We start from the raw sequence: 15,168 nt of genomic DNA, 5'->3' as shown, positions 1-15,168 counted from the left end.
GGCAGAGATGTCTCATCTGCTTAAGTAATATTGGTGAGGCACAGAGCTATAAAACAGAAAGGGGAGGAAATGACAAGACGTAAAAGGTAATAGGGTTTTGTTTTTTGTTTTTTTAAAAAGTGGGTTTGCTTTTATTTGTTAAAAGATCCTACCCACCAATATATTTCTCATGCTGCACAATGCTATGCATACCTACTCAAAAGTAAGCCCCACCGATTTCAGTGAGACTCACTTCCAAGTAATGGTGCATAAGATTGCTGCCATACTTGTTTTCTTAATCCAAATGATGGTAATCTTGTTCTACATAACAAATTAAGATGAAGAAAGTTGAGGAATTCAGGGTTATTTTAAGCAACTGTTATTTTCCAATCCTGTGGTTGTCAATTAAAACACAGCGGGGTCTACATGGAATGAGAGTGCCCTGAAATGCTTAATATGTAGAATGAAATCCAGCATTACCAGCCTTTCAGAAAACAGAATTAATTCTTCCTGCCTAATATGTGCTCTGTGCATATTGTGATGTTCCTCAGCAACCAGCACAACCCTCAGTGTTAGCTCTACTCACTCTTTGCAAGGGATTTAATAAGAACATAATTCATACAAACCCTTCTGTAATGCCACTAGTAGCAGCCCATATGGAAAAAAACAAACCTCCTCAAAAGTTAGCAAAATAGAACAAGACATCACGGCCCTCACATTGCACTACAAACAAACAGGATCTATAAAACTACTTAAACTTATAGAACAAAAAAGGAGAGAACTAGACTCCCTAGAAATCTACAAAACAATGATCAACATTTTATACTCTAAATAACGCTTATATGAGTATGGAAGGGAAAACTCCAGACTATTAGCAAATAGGTGTAGGAAAAAAGCACTCAAAACAAGCTGAGGCGAAGGAAGGCTTTTCCACAGCTAGTGGTGAAACTCGGGAGGATATATTTTCTGAGACATGCTTTCCTTTCATTACATATGTTAAGCAGCATAAGGATGTAACACATACTGCGGCATCTCAAATATCCCTTTGCAATGATTTGCTAGTGCAAAATGAGTTTGCAGTTGGTGTTCCTGACTGGACCATATAACATTAATGCTGCCATTTATTTATTGTTGTAAAACTTGTAGACTTGAAATGAGTGTGTGTATTGTTTGTTTATTGTGATATTTTATACTTCAATAAATATTAGGCACACGTGTGCATGCATACACATACACATTATATTTCATGTTGTGGTAGATCCATTAGAAAACCAACTTCTGCATGGATCCCACATGTTCAAATTTCAGACAATAAAAATGAAGAAATTATTCATGTCTCAATTGCCATCTCATCTCCTTTTCTGATGTATCCTTTCCTAATTTGTGGAATAACTTTATAATGAATAAACCACTTTCCTTCAGCTGGAACCTGAGGCAGAGAGGGAGTTCAGATAGGAAGCCAACTGTTATTTGAAAATATGTGCTTGCTCTGACCTCAGTCCTCCCCTTCCCCCCTGCCAAGGGTCTTTAAACTGTGAAGCGAGCCATTGGGCAATAGGAATGCCTACAGGGTAGCTGTCCTATGGCCTACAGTGGGTGTGGGGAACTTTGGCCCTCCAGATGTTGCTGAACAACAACTCTCATCACCCCTAGCCATTTGCCATGCTTGCTGGGGTTGATGGGAGTCGTACTTTAGCAACATCCGAAGAGCCAAAGGTTCTCCACACCCAATCTAAGGCAATGACTGCTGCCTGGGTCCTTTTGCCCACTGTGGCTGGAGCCACGGTAAGGAGAAGAGGCAGAATGAAGGTTAACAGTGATTGGTGGTGGAGTCAATGGGTGGGATGATGGGAAGAAGGTAAAGGAAGGGAGCAATTGCAAGGGGTAGGAAGGAGGTGGTGGAGGTCCAAGAGAAGAGGAGGAAGCTAAACACAATTTGGCAGGCGGGGGGGTGCATGGAGGGAGGGCTGAGCACAAATGATGAACATAGGAAACTTCCTTGTACTGAGTGAGACCATTGGGCCATTTAACCCAGTTTTGTCAACACTGAGTAGCAGTGGCTCTTCCAAGGTAAGCGAGAACCTGTAACCTGTGTTATAGCCCCTCTGTGAATAATGGCTGTGGTGTGCTGTGATTGGGTGCTGAGTTCCACCGTTTCATCTGCTCCATCATGGCAAAATTAGCACCAGTGCTATTTCTCCTCTTCTCTCATTGAAATTATTGGGAGGGAAATTCTTGGTGTCATCAATGGAAGGTATCTCTGTGGATTGAAGGAGCACAGGATGTGTTCCTCCACCGGGGTGTCAAGTATAGGAGGTGGAAGGGGTTTTGGTTCCCTCAATATGTGTGTGCAGAGAGCCAAGCACCCACAATATTGAGGGGGCCACCATGTCCTGCCACTGCTGGGAGAGCGCACACGCACTAGGCAGGGGTGAGATGTATCTTGTGACCTTGGGCCCCCTCATTGTGGGAGGCAGGTCAGTGACCCTGTCCTTCACTTTGCTGCCCACATCCTTCCCATTACTCCACCCCATTCCAGCCCCTTTGCCAGTATATCTGTGGTGTTCTGCCAGGATATATGTGTTGGCCATGGCTTATCTGCCGTTATATTGTGGATACATTTGGCTTCAGGTCGTGTTTTTCTCTTATAAAAGCTGATGAGCTTCATTCCACCTGATCCATTTATATTGAAGTAATTTGTGCAGATCCTTTTATTGTGAGCCATATTGGAAAGTTTTTACTTACAAATAAATAAATATGTGAGATTAAAACAAACAAATAAATTATAAAATTTCTTCCTTGTTCTATGACTGGCAGGTTCTTTTGGGAAAGAAAATAGTCTAAAATATTCTTCAGGTTTCTGTCTCACTCTTTTCTTATTTGTTACAGTTTATCATGCTGACATATATCTTCATGCTGGCCTGGCTGGGTGTTACAGCGTTCACCTCTCTGCCTGTTTACATGTACTTCAACATGTGGACTATTTGCAAAAACACCACCCTAGTGGAAGGGGCAAACCTCTGCTTGGACCTCCGTCAATTTGGTAAGTGAATGACTTGTGGATTAGTTTTATCAATTCCCCCCCCCCACCTCATGAAAATGCTTGCGTCACTTTTAGAAATACTAGATCAAACATCTAGTCAACAAATGTCAATGAATAAAATGAACACATTTTAGTCAGCCTTGCTTGCAGGTGCAGGAGATAGTATTTGTGGACATGATGATGACAGCTTGTAAATTGTACACATAGTCCCTTTTCAGATTTCATGCTAAGCCAAATTGTAGCACTATGTGCATTAGTAGCAATGAGCCTTGAGCTTGCATGCTCCCTATCTTCTCTTACTGTGCAAGGATAAACTTAAAATTTATTGCAGTTTTAAATGAGCTACAGCTTCTTTTTACATCCAAACAAACCATAGTTTAATGAGAGTTTTAAAACTTCTAATATCTTGCCCACGGTCACAGCAGTGCAGCGGCAGGAGGGGAGGAGTACATGAATCCAAGGCTCGTTCTTGCTTGTACACATAACGCTAAGTCATGATTTAGTCTTACAGCCAAACTGGGCCACAATCTTTCTAACTAGTGAGTGCCAGACAATTATGGTCAGGCCTTTATTAGCTGAGATTATTAGTGCATCATTCATGAAGGACACGAAGCTGGATGGTCCCAGATTGGTAGTGGTGGTTTGGCCACCACTGATGATACCCACTTCTTCATCTTCTCATTCTTATCTTGGTACTGACTTGGTGTCTTCTGGACATAATTCCTGATAATGCTGTTTTTCATTTGCCAAGTCCAAATGGCTTGAGCCATACATATAGTCTATGTTCTTCCTTATGTTCAAGTGCATCCTTTAGAGAAAGTGAGACCACATGGTGAGTTTGATTAGTATGTGGAGAGACATGCATGATGGCTTCCTGCCAACTATTATACTTGCTTCCAGCTAATGAACCATCAAAATCTGAGCCTGGCTGGGCTGACTTTTAGTGGTCAGAGTTAAGCTAAGCTCATATAATGTTTCATAATATTTTAGATATTAATGCATTATTTTATATTGCTGGTTAATTGTTTAGCCATTTTATTAGCATAGGCTGGGACACCAGCTATGACCCTATCTGGAGAGAGTTTGCCTTGCTTCAGTTATCTTTGCCAGGGTAATCTCATGTTCAGACTACTGTAATGGGTTGTACATGGCACTGCCTTTGAAAACAGCCCCCAAAGATCAAGTAAGTTTTTATTATGTCTGAGTGACTGAGGGAGTGGTGTTATATGAGCACATCATACTGCTGCCTTACCATCTTCACTGGCTCTTAGCCTATTTCCAGGTCCAGTTTGAAGTTCTGGTTTTGACCTGTGTGCTTATATGTTTCATGACAAGGACCATAAGATCTTCTCAAAGCAAGGTGTGCTGGGTGGCTTTGGGAAGCAGAGCCTTTTTAGCAAGAGTAGTCCACCTGTGCAATCTGCTCAAGAAAGAGGCTGGTCTGGTACTTAGGTTGCTGTGATTACGATACCAAGCAAAGGCATCCTTGTTGTGAGCCATTCTGACAACTTCATTACAGAATGGCCTAAAATACCATAAATAAATGTGTTTACAAACCCGTATTGTGTGCCTATGATACATAAAAAATGTATTTAGGGTTGCTGGAGCCAAGGGCACCCAATTTAAGGGCACAGAAACAAGCTGACTCTGAATTGTTCTCATAGTTCCATGTTACCAAGTAGTTGATTATCCTTTCATCTTAAAAACAATCTGAGCCCATGTATGAGTGCATTAAATGTGTGTCAACAGCTCACCGAGTCTTTAATCCATTACAGGAATTGTAACAATTGGAGAAGAAAAGAAGATTTGCACACTGTCTGAAAATTTCCTCAGGATGTGTGAATCTACTGAGGTAAGCGAAAGTATGAAAAGTTTGGTCATTGTGGAAAGAAGGAGCTCACACATTTCCACTCCTTTCACACTTTAAGGGAATAATTTCATGCTTTAATCTGGAATGCTCTCTTGTCATGAGCCTAGTTTACTTGCAGTTTATAGCAGTTTAAGGTTCACAGATACCACCATTGCTCCATCCATAGAAGTCCAGTTGATTTCTTCAGAATACCAATATCAAGAAAATAATTTACATTACTTTAACGTGTAATGCATGGTGCTGCCTCAGAAAAAAGAAACTGTAGTCTGTATACAGAATTTGGCTGCAGGTGTACTAACTGGCATTGAGTGCTATTAGCATTGGAGGCCAATACTTCATCACCTTCATTGGTGACAGTCTGTTTCCAGGCCCAATTCAAAAAGGTTTTTTTGACCCTTAAAGCTCTTCAATGATTTGGAATGACCTTGGAGCTTCCTTCCTGTGAAGAAAATGGCACCTCAAAATGATGAAACAGGCATTTGGAAGAGGTCTATGAGTGGGAATGGCCATTTTTGACCCTGCTTCTGGGTGGATTTTTTTATTTTAAAAAAACAGTTTAATATGATTACAATGATCAAAGTCCTTGTCCTATTATGTGTGTTCACTGCCCTGGGTGGGTTATAAATATCAATAATAAATAAATACCTGAAAGACCACCTCTTCCCATATGTACCTACCTGAGCCCTGAGGTAATCAATGGAGGCTCTTTTCCAAGTTCCCTCACAAGCTGAGATAGGTTGACCAAGCAAGAAAGAGCCATCTCAGCAGTGGCCTCTCAGTTAAGAAATGCTCTCCCCAGCAAGGCGTGTCTAGCACCTCCATTAATACATTTCTAGCACCAAGCAAATACCTTTTACCCTCACATCCTTTTTAATGGCTTGATGTGGCTGGTCTTCCTGGAACTTCTACATAGGGTTTCCCTCCTTTATTTATTGTTTTTATGATCTTGTAGCTCTCCTCTCTGTTTTATCCTGATGTTTTCGCACTGTGGTATTTAATTGTATCGTTCTCAGCTTTGTGGTTTTATATTGTTTTAAAAGTTGCCCAGCGAACGGCAAGTATGGGGCGACACAGAGAGATAATTAACAGATAAATAAATACTGAGATGGTACTTGCAGAGTAGTACTTGCAAAATGTGACCTTACTATTGGTATTATTTGAACGTCACCCCTAGAGCAACGGTTATGGAGTGGCACAGAAATAAAATGAATGAATGAATATTGGGCTGCTTAATCCATGCATGGCAGTGCAGCAGAACCTGGGCTTTATTATTAGCATCCTCAATTTGCAACTTGTTTCCCTTGTTCCATTTGCAGCTGAACATGACATTCCATTTGTTTATTGTGGCACTTGCTGGGGCTGGAGCCGCAGTCATCGCTATGGTAAGATATAGAAACCTTTCCCTTGGTGGTAAAAATCACAATGAATATAAGAGATGCTTGTTCTCTAAATCGAATAATATTAAATGCAATGTGCAAGAGCTTTAAGTCCTATCATCCAAGTATTTTTTGAAAGCGAAGAGCATATCCCACCTCATTTTATCCTCACAACAACATGTGAAGTAGCTTAGGATGAAAGCATAACTGACCCAACTTGATCCAATAAGCTTCATGGCTAAGTAGGGATTAGAACCCAAGTCACTTTGGTCCTAGTGGGACACTCTGATCTGCTAAATTTCTATGGCTTTTTGGAATTCAGAGATCATCTGTAGTATCTCTTCTTCAGTATGCATATGGACCCTCTTGCATTTTTCTGAACAAACAAGCAAACAAAAATACAAGGGTAACAGATGTACAAAATAAAATATGAAAAATCTGTTCTGATGACTGACAAACAAATTCCAATTTGGTACCTCACACCATTTTAATACTGCCAAAATGTAACCATTAAAAAGAAGAAGTTAGGCATGCTTATAGTTTTGCAGAAGTGCATGGCTATTGTTTGGTACAGGAATAGAAACCAAAAGACTTCTGACTTTTTTCAACCTGGGAAACATAATGGTTATCAGCATTTGTACAGCCCTTGTTGTATTGAAATAACAAGTCTGGAATAAGAAGAAAAACCAATATAGGAAGGACATGTTCCTAGTGGAACCAGAGGTCCCCAGCTGACTGCTAGCTCTATGAAACTTAATGTGTTATGATGTGGTTGTGGTATCTTATAGGCCAGCCATACCCAACCTGGTTCACTCCAGGCACTTTGACTACAACCCTCATCTATTCCAGGCAGTATATGGGAATGGCTGATGGGAATTGTAGTCCAAAATGTCTGGAGGGCTCCAAATTTGCACATGCTGTGAAACCCTGAGTTTTGAGGGGTGTTTTTTTCTGTCTTCCCACTTTTTCCCTTTTCCATTGTGTGTTGTTTGTTTATTTGCTTCAGTGCAAGCCTGTGGATAGGGAGTGTCTTGTTTTGATTTCATGTAAGCCGCTCTGGGAGCCTTTTTGGCTGAAAGGTGGGGATACAAATGCTCCAATTAATTAATTCATTCATTAATATCAATCTCCAATTGTTCATCTGCCAACTGTACACAGATTATATCTGGATTCAGTTTAATTTCTGAAATCGCTTCTTCTAACAGTGAAATAATGTGGGGTCTGTTGCGAAGCAAAGCGGTACTGCGTTATGCCCCTGCAACAAATGCACCAGAACTATCTTTCATTTTCCAAAATATAGTGATAAAGCTCTTGCATGTTTTATATAAATGTGAACTTGTCCAGTTCTTTAGTTTCCATAGTGATAAGATTGGCTTTTCAGTGTCCTCTTGTCAAAAATGGCTGTCTTCCTGTTCTCTGGCTGTTGAATGTGTCTCGGTCATTGTTTAGACAGCAAATAGACAGCAGCATGGTTGGTTGGACAGAACTTGGAGCTTTGGAACACACATTAATCTTTCTTGCTCAAGTCTCCATACTTGATTTAGCTATCTCTGCAGACCAGAACAAAGATTAATTAACACTTCAAAGCAGCTCCTTCTTTGAATGTGCAAAGCTGTGCAAATTCTTCTATCCATTATATGATATATTTAATTCATTTCCTCTTGGCTCTCCCAAAAGCAAGGCTGGTCAATACACCATAAACCCTGAAATATAAGACAACATTTTCACTGTTTAATTTATCAAAGTGTGTTCTCTCAACAAGTACTTTGGCACAGAGAAATACTCCAAATCGTTCAGCTGACTGTGAGTACAGAGACTTGCCAATTGCAAGTAATTTCCAAAGGCTGCATTAAAAATGAATATTTTGGTTTGTATCCAATGTTATGCCTACTCAGAGCAGACCCATTTAAATTAATAAACATGTGTCTGTGGAGCTATGCAGTGCTTGAACTAAGCAACAGGCCGCAACTCAGAAAAGCAGCTAAGCCATCACAGAAGGCAGCTGCCTTGACCTTATCTAACAAAGGTTGAGGTGGCTTCATGATCCTCCAGAAAAAAGCAGAGTCCCTTTCATATAGCCTTTCTTATCACCCCGTATAAAGAAGCAGTGCCAGGGACACTGATAAGACAGGACTGTCACTGTCACACAACTCCTGTCACACTGTGTGGGAGTTTATACCACAAGGATGGAGTACCTTTGGTCGTCCTGATGTTGTTGGGATCTAATTCCCATCAGCCTTAGTCAACATGCCCAGTGACTCCATAACAGGTTTTATCTCAGTCAGGTAGGACAGCATCCTGAACTTTGTTGGAAAGGCTCAAGAGCTGCAGAGCTTGCTGGTTTCCAAAGCTTAGGAGGAGTTACTTATTTGGACTTTGACAACAAAGCAATGAAACCCTACGATGGTTTTTTGCAGTTTGTTTAACTTTTGGATTTATGCACTGAACTGCCCTGAGATATACGGGTATAGGACCTCATACAAATTTAATGAAAAGATAAAATAAAATCCAATGTGCAGATTTCAGCATGGAAACTGAACCCCACCCAATTCAGTTCTAATTTGTGTCCTACATGCCTCCTTTGAGTGACAGAGCCTGCCTTCTGGTACATGGCAGGTTTTTGTGTACAAACACTCTACAGACTTTTAACACTTGTAGTCATGCAAGTAGAGAAAAGAATGCTGTGGGAAGTGACTTAGACTCAAATTCTACTAGCCCAGAAGATTAAATCAGTTTCTCATACAAAAAAACAAAAACAAAACTCAGGCATCAACAATGTCTAAAAATAAGGAAAAGTGCCTTGTATATATCCAGAAAGCCTTGACATGACACACTTAAGCTTTAGGGCAAGCTGCTCATAAAAGTGTAAAATTCAATTACACAGGAGCCTTTTAGTGACGGTGTTGTCCAGTGAATTGTTAACAGATGGAAGAGAAAACCCCACAAACCTCAAACTACCTGCTTGAAAGAAAAGGAGAGCTCAATCTTCTGCACATGGGCTTCCATCATCCTGAAATTGACAGTCATTTCAGAACTAATTAGTGTAGATATGAGAATAAGTCTACATAGTAGGATAAAGTTGCCTTGATTATGTGCCTGGCTTGTGGAGCATCACCTTCCTTCATGAAACCAAATGTACACTAGATGGATGTCATTCAGCATATAAGCATCTTTTCAAAATGCCTTGGCATTGTTTTAACTTCTGTCAAGCAGGAGGGTAGACTTTTCAATAAGAGCAGGGATAAGAAATGAGGAGCAATGGCAAGGGATACCATTGCACGGACAGGCGGAGTCCCCAGATCCTGCACGGTCCCCCCTTCATGTGGAATAACGACTCAAGACAACGTGCTATGGGATTAAATTGGCCACAACTTTATTAAATTTCAAATGTGGGTAGACCTTGGCTCAGGCATTGGGCGTTCTCCCTCCCTGGTCCCCAGACGGGGACCTAGGGAGCATCAGGGTTATCCAGTGTGTGTGTGGGGGATGGGCCGGCTCTGGAGAACATATGTTCAAGCAGAGATGGCCGCCCCCGTAACGCCGCCGCCGCAGGAGAGAGCAATGACGACCTTTCGGTGTACGGCCAAAGCCTCCCTTCAGAAAACCCCTTTAACGGGGAACCCTGGTATCGCTGCCGCAAGAGGAAGATGGACAAAAGGATTCCGCCCAAGGCCTGATACCGCCAAAGTTGTGACGTTTTGCTACGGGAAAGGCGAAACCTGCCAATGCAGGGAAATTCCTTTCCGGCCCTTTAACAGCGACCTTAACGTAGCAGCGCCCGCATACCTGTGAAGAAACGTTAACCTGCAAAACCTGTGAAGAAAAGTTAACCTGCAAAATAAGACATTAACTGAGGGTGGGTAGGGTGGAAGAAGCTCTGGAGCAAAGTGAGGATTCCTAGGTAAGATCCTCCCTCTATTGTGTGGGCAGGTAATCCCTCCCCTACCTGGCCAGGTCTCCTTGGCAACGCTTTCCCCAGGTGGGATTGGACAACTGACTGAGGTAGGCGGAGACCTCCAGGTATCCCACCTGAGGGAAGGCAAAGCCAAGCCTATGCTGTTGGGGCCGCTCCAGATCTAGGGGCTGCACGCGCCCGCGCAAAGGGCGCCCCCCGTTTTAAGTGGGGAGCGGTCATTATGGGAAGCAGAAAGACGATGACTAGGGCTGCATGAAATAGTTGGAAGTAGCATGCTGAAAATAAATTAACCTTGCCAAAGATTAATGCTGTTCGGCTGCTTTTTGAAATCTGATTGTGCCTACAGCAGCTTCTTCCTCCTCTTCCTTGACTTTATTTGTCCAACTGGCTATAATGACCAGATGAACAGATATTGTCTGTTGTAGCGCTGTGACATCATGAGCAAAATTGTTTGGATAACCACAGCCATTTGAATCAAAGAAAGGTGTGCAAATGAGGGTGAGCATAGTGGAGGCAAAGAAGGACACTGGTAAACAACATGGAAACAGATTGAATGTATTTGCAAGAAGTCACAGAAAACAGAGACTTGTGCAAACAAGCACAAAATAAAGCATGGTCAATGCCTCCAGCTTCTCTTCTGCCTGCAATATCATTTTGCCTGGTGAATACCATTGTCCCAGCCCAGCCTTTCAACTCTCATCAGCCCCAGCCAGTCAGAGAAGTTTTGTAGGTATCAGGAAGGCAACAAGTTGGCAAAGGCTGTTCTAGCCAATTCTTCTCTTTTTAGGTAAGGGCTGGAATGTGGCAGAGTCCAATAGAATCTGGCTTGGTGTGATGAAATGTGAAAAAAATGTGATGAAATTCCATGGTGTCTCTCTCTCTCTCTCTCTCTCTCTCTCTCTCTCTCTCTCTCTCCCCCCTCCCTCTCCCTCTCCCTCTCTCAGGTTCACTACCTTATGGTTCTTTCCGCCAACTGGGCCTATGTGAAAGATGCTTGCAGAATGCAGAAATATGAGGATATTAAGTCAAAGGAAGAGCAAGAGCTCCACGACATTCATTCTACCCGCTCTAAAGAGCGACTCAATGCATACACATAAGAAAAAACCTTGTCTTACTTTCTACCATTGAATGATTTGTTGTTTAACTAAAGGCCATCCATCTATCCATTAAAAAAACAAAACAAAATGAAAAGTGCTTCTCACAAAAGATAGCTAGGGTGACATCTACATCACCCCTGTACAATTCTTGGTTGTCTAGCACTTGGTTTTCCTAATTAGTTAATAGCTTGTGTGATCAGTCTCTACTACAAAGCTCCCGAAACAGCCCTTTCCCAAATCCTAAAGTGATTATTTTCTGTTAGATCAAGAATACTAACTACTGTCAAATACGGAGATGTGTTTGATTTTTTTTAAATCACTTTGTATGTGTTATGCATAACACCTTTTTGCATTGTTTCTTATATGTTTTTGAAAAGGAAAAAAAAAAAGCTTTTTATACTTTTTAGTTTGGATTTTGGTAAGTACTTTAACTACAGGTATACTTCAAAGGGACCACGGTACATCACGTACAATTTCTAGAGGAGGCACACTGCTGACATTCCTTCAGATTTGGAAATCTCGCCAGGTGGACCGGTGGGCATCTTGACAGAGGGGTCCTGAGAACATTTTAAACAATCAAAGGTGCAATTTCTAAATTTGTAAGAGTAGGTAAAAAACAAAACAAAAAGAAGTGCTTCTTATCTTTGTTAACATTGTATGATTCTTCTTCATGTACTTAACAGAGTATTCTTCTCTCTTATCAAAGTTCCATTGGTGGCTATTCATGTTTATATTGTGAGCATGCAGACCGTGGTGCTTGTAATGCATGGCCATTTGTCTTTTTCAAAGCGTATTACCTTCCGCGGTTACCTTCCAAGAGTCGCAGTGTATAGAACCAATGTTACATACAGCTATGCGTAGGTTTCTGCAGAATGATCGCTGTAATCCCACAATGGTTATGCTGAATTGAAGCTGTTCATGTGCCGATGTGAGCAATCGCTGCTTAGCTACATTTATGAAAGTGATATATCTATAATACAGCAACCTCTTAAAGAGTCAGAAGTCTTTTTACCTGCTTTAAAAATTTAAGTGGATTGCACCTGTCTGAACTATACATATACTGTATGTGATATATTTAAAGGAGGCTTCCATAAATGTAATAGCTTGGCTTGTAGCTTTCCTACACACATACTGGTTTACCTGTCTTATGTTAAAGTGAGGTTAATGGCTGCTACTGGACCTATTGTTTGGAAGTGTTAGTAATATATTTGAACCTTTATTTTGAGTAAGAAAATATTAAGAGAAAAGTCAGTAATGTTAATCTGAAAGAAGTACCTGTATTAAAAAGAAAAAAAGAAAAACCATACAAAAAAAGGGGGGACATCAGTATTATTGGACCAAAATTGGTGTTTTTAATTTTCTTTTTTCTTTTGCCTATTTCTAATGCTACAAGAATGCTGTAAAGTGTCTTTTAAAGTGATGTATCCTGACAAGACATTTTTGTCAGCGTTAAAAAAAATCCTAGCTAGTTTTGTGCACTTATTGGACCATTGTGAATTCTCTCTCAGTGTAAGTGCATTTCTAATAAAAGTTCTTGAGTAAAACTCTTCTTTGTACTATTACTAGTCATGCATCATCAGTAATTTTTAACAATTCTTGTAGTAGGTAGAGGGTAATACTATAGTTACTTGTGGCATGTTTATGCATCAAGTAGTATTAGTTAATTTTGATTTTTTTTAATTATAATTTTTTAACATTTTTTTTTACACTTTACTGTCTTACGGGGTCAACATTTTCTGATATGTGCAGTACCAGTATTTACAGTTCTGCAGAAACTATTATGAACCTCTTTCAATTCTATATTGTAGTGTTTCAGTTTTGTGTCTTAAAACAGTGTGATGATTTTTAAAACAGTGTCTTTTAAACTCCTGTAATGATGTTGATGCTTTTGGCTTTTCTCTGGTATTAGAGTTTGTATTTTCACAAAGAATGCTTTGTAGCAGGCATTACAATTAATCTGTTTTGTACATAAATGTGCCAACAGCTTGATGGTGGCGTTTTTGAAATGTAGAACCAAGTGCTTGCAAAAATGTAATAAATACACTTGTGTACTTTGTGTACTTATTAGTTGTCCGTGCTTCATTTTTCACCTTTTGATATAAAATTTTATGTATTGGAAATTTCAGAGGGGAAATGTTATTAAACGTGCTCTTGATAAGTTACTGTTTTCTTGTTTTTCAGAAGGAACATTTCCCAACCTGATTGTTCTGTCAAGAGTGTATTAAATCTATTTTTTTTTTTATAATAGTTTTTTTATTTGCTTTTTTCCAGGGTAAAAATACAACATCATTAACACTACAAAAGCAGTTTTTACAGAAAAGAAAAAGAATTATAAAAAGAAATAAGAGAAAAGAAAAAAAAAGAGAGAAAAAAGATTCACTTTTCCAAATCAATTTTCATAATCAACCAGACTTCCCCACATCCCCCATCCCCTGCTTTCTTTACAATAAAATAAACAGCAAATTAATACCTTATTTCAGTTGTTTTTGTGTTTTCATTTAGTTATATTATCCATAATTTATACATTTCTAAGTCTTAAACTTTAATTCTCTCATTTACCAATTTCAATACTGAGGCATATTTTTCCAAAGTACTTAGCAAATTGTCAACATTCATATAACTTATAATGTTTTTGTAAATAGTCCTTAAATTTTTTCCAGTCCTCTTCCACTGCCTCTTCTCCCAAATCTCGAATTCTGCCCGTCATTTCAGCCAGTTCCATGTAGTCAATCAGCTGCGAATGCCATTCTTCCAGCGTGGGTAACTCCTGTGCCTTCCAGTATTTAGCTATAAGGATTCTTGCTGCTGTGGTTGCATATAAAAAGAAAGTTCTATCTTTCTTTGGCACTCTCTGGCCCACAATGCCCAGGAGGAAGGCCTCTGGTTTCTTGTGAAAGGTGTATTTCAACACCTTTTTCAATTCGTTATAAATCATTTCCCAAAAAGCCTTCACCCTCGGGCATGTCCACCAGAGGTGAAAGAAAGTACCTTCAACCTCCTTACATTTCCAACATTTATTGTCAGACAAATGATATATCTTTGCAAGTTTGACTGGGGTCATGTACCACCTGTATACCATTTTCATAATGTTTTCCTTTAAGGCACTACATGCCGTAAATTTCATACTGGTGGTCCACAACCTTTCCCAGTCTTCAGACATAATGTTGTACCCTATGTCCTGTGCCCATTTTATCATTGCTGATTTGACAATCTCATCTTGGGTATTCCACTTAAGCAGCAGATTATACATTCTTGAAAGCACTTTCGTCTTAGGTTCAAGTAATTCTGTTTCTAATTTTGATTTTTCCACCTGGAAACCAATTCTTTTATCTTTTTTAAAAGTCTCTAAGATTTGGGCATAGTGAAACCAGTCTCGCACCTTTCCTTTCAATTTTTCAAAACTCTGCAACCTCCAGTTATCACCATCTCTTTCAATTATCTCGCAATATTTCAACCAGCCACTCTCCATGTTACGTAGTTTTATAGCCTTAGCCTCAACCGGTGATAACCACCTCGGGGTCTTACTTTCAAATAAGTCCTTGTATTTAGTCCAGACAATGAGTAGAGCTTTCCTGACAACATGGTTTTTAAACAGTTTATGAGACTTTGCAAGAGTGTATTAAATCTAAAGGCTTTGCTTTAAGGTTTTAATGGAGCTTCGTCAGAGCTCCAGTACTGGTCAGGTTTCCACCATTCACTTTAATATCAGGGACAACTTTGCATATACATCCTCAGGAGAGATTCCACAGGATTTAGGATTGGACTTAGGATCCTGAAGTATCACCTTTGAGGTGGGATTGTGTTGTTCCTGCATTTCTTCTCCTTCCTACTTCTCTCAGGCACTTGTAGTTGGGGCAGAGCATCCTGTTTCACCATTTGAGGCAAAA

The 15,168-nt window shown here is 40.1% G+C and overlaps 1 protein-coding gene across 3 annotated transcripts in view; it reads left to right on the top strand.

The window, feature by feature from the left end:
- Positions 1-13,345, top strand: part of GPM6A (glycoprotein M6A) — a 175,468-nt gene extending 162,123 nt beyond the window's left edge. For all 3 annotated transcript variants that reach the window (XM_083520346.1, XM_083520344.1, XM_083520345.1), the window contains 4 exons: positions 2,869-3,022; positions 4,798-4,874; positions 6,209-6,274; positions 11,129-13,345. In XM_083520346.1, coding sequence (XP_083376472.1) covers positions 2,869-3,022; positions 4,798-4,874; positions 6,209-6,274; positions 11,129-11,281 — 450 coding nt within the window. In that variant the 3' untranslated portion in view covers positions 11,282-13,345. The remainder of the gene's footprint in view (positions 1-2,868; positions 3,023-4,797; positions 4,875-6,208; positions 6,275-11,128) is intronic.
- The last annotated feature ends 1,823 nt before the right edge of the window (positions 13,346-15,168 follow it).

This window comes from Podarcis liolepis (genome assembly GCF_965112155.1).
Source record: "Podarcis liolepis genome assembly, chromosome: 9".
Classification (NCBI taxonomy): domain Eukaryota; kingdom Metazoa; phylum Chordata; class Lepidosauria; order Squamata; family Lacertidae; genus Podarcis; species Podarcis liolepis.
This window is presented reverse-complemented; position numbering and strand designations above follow the sequence as displayed.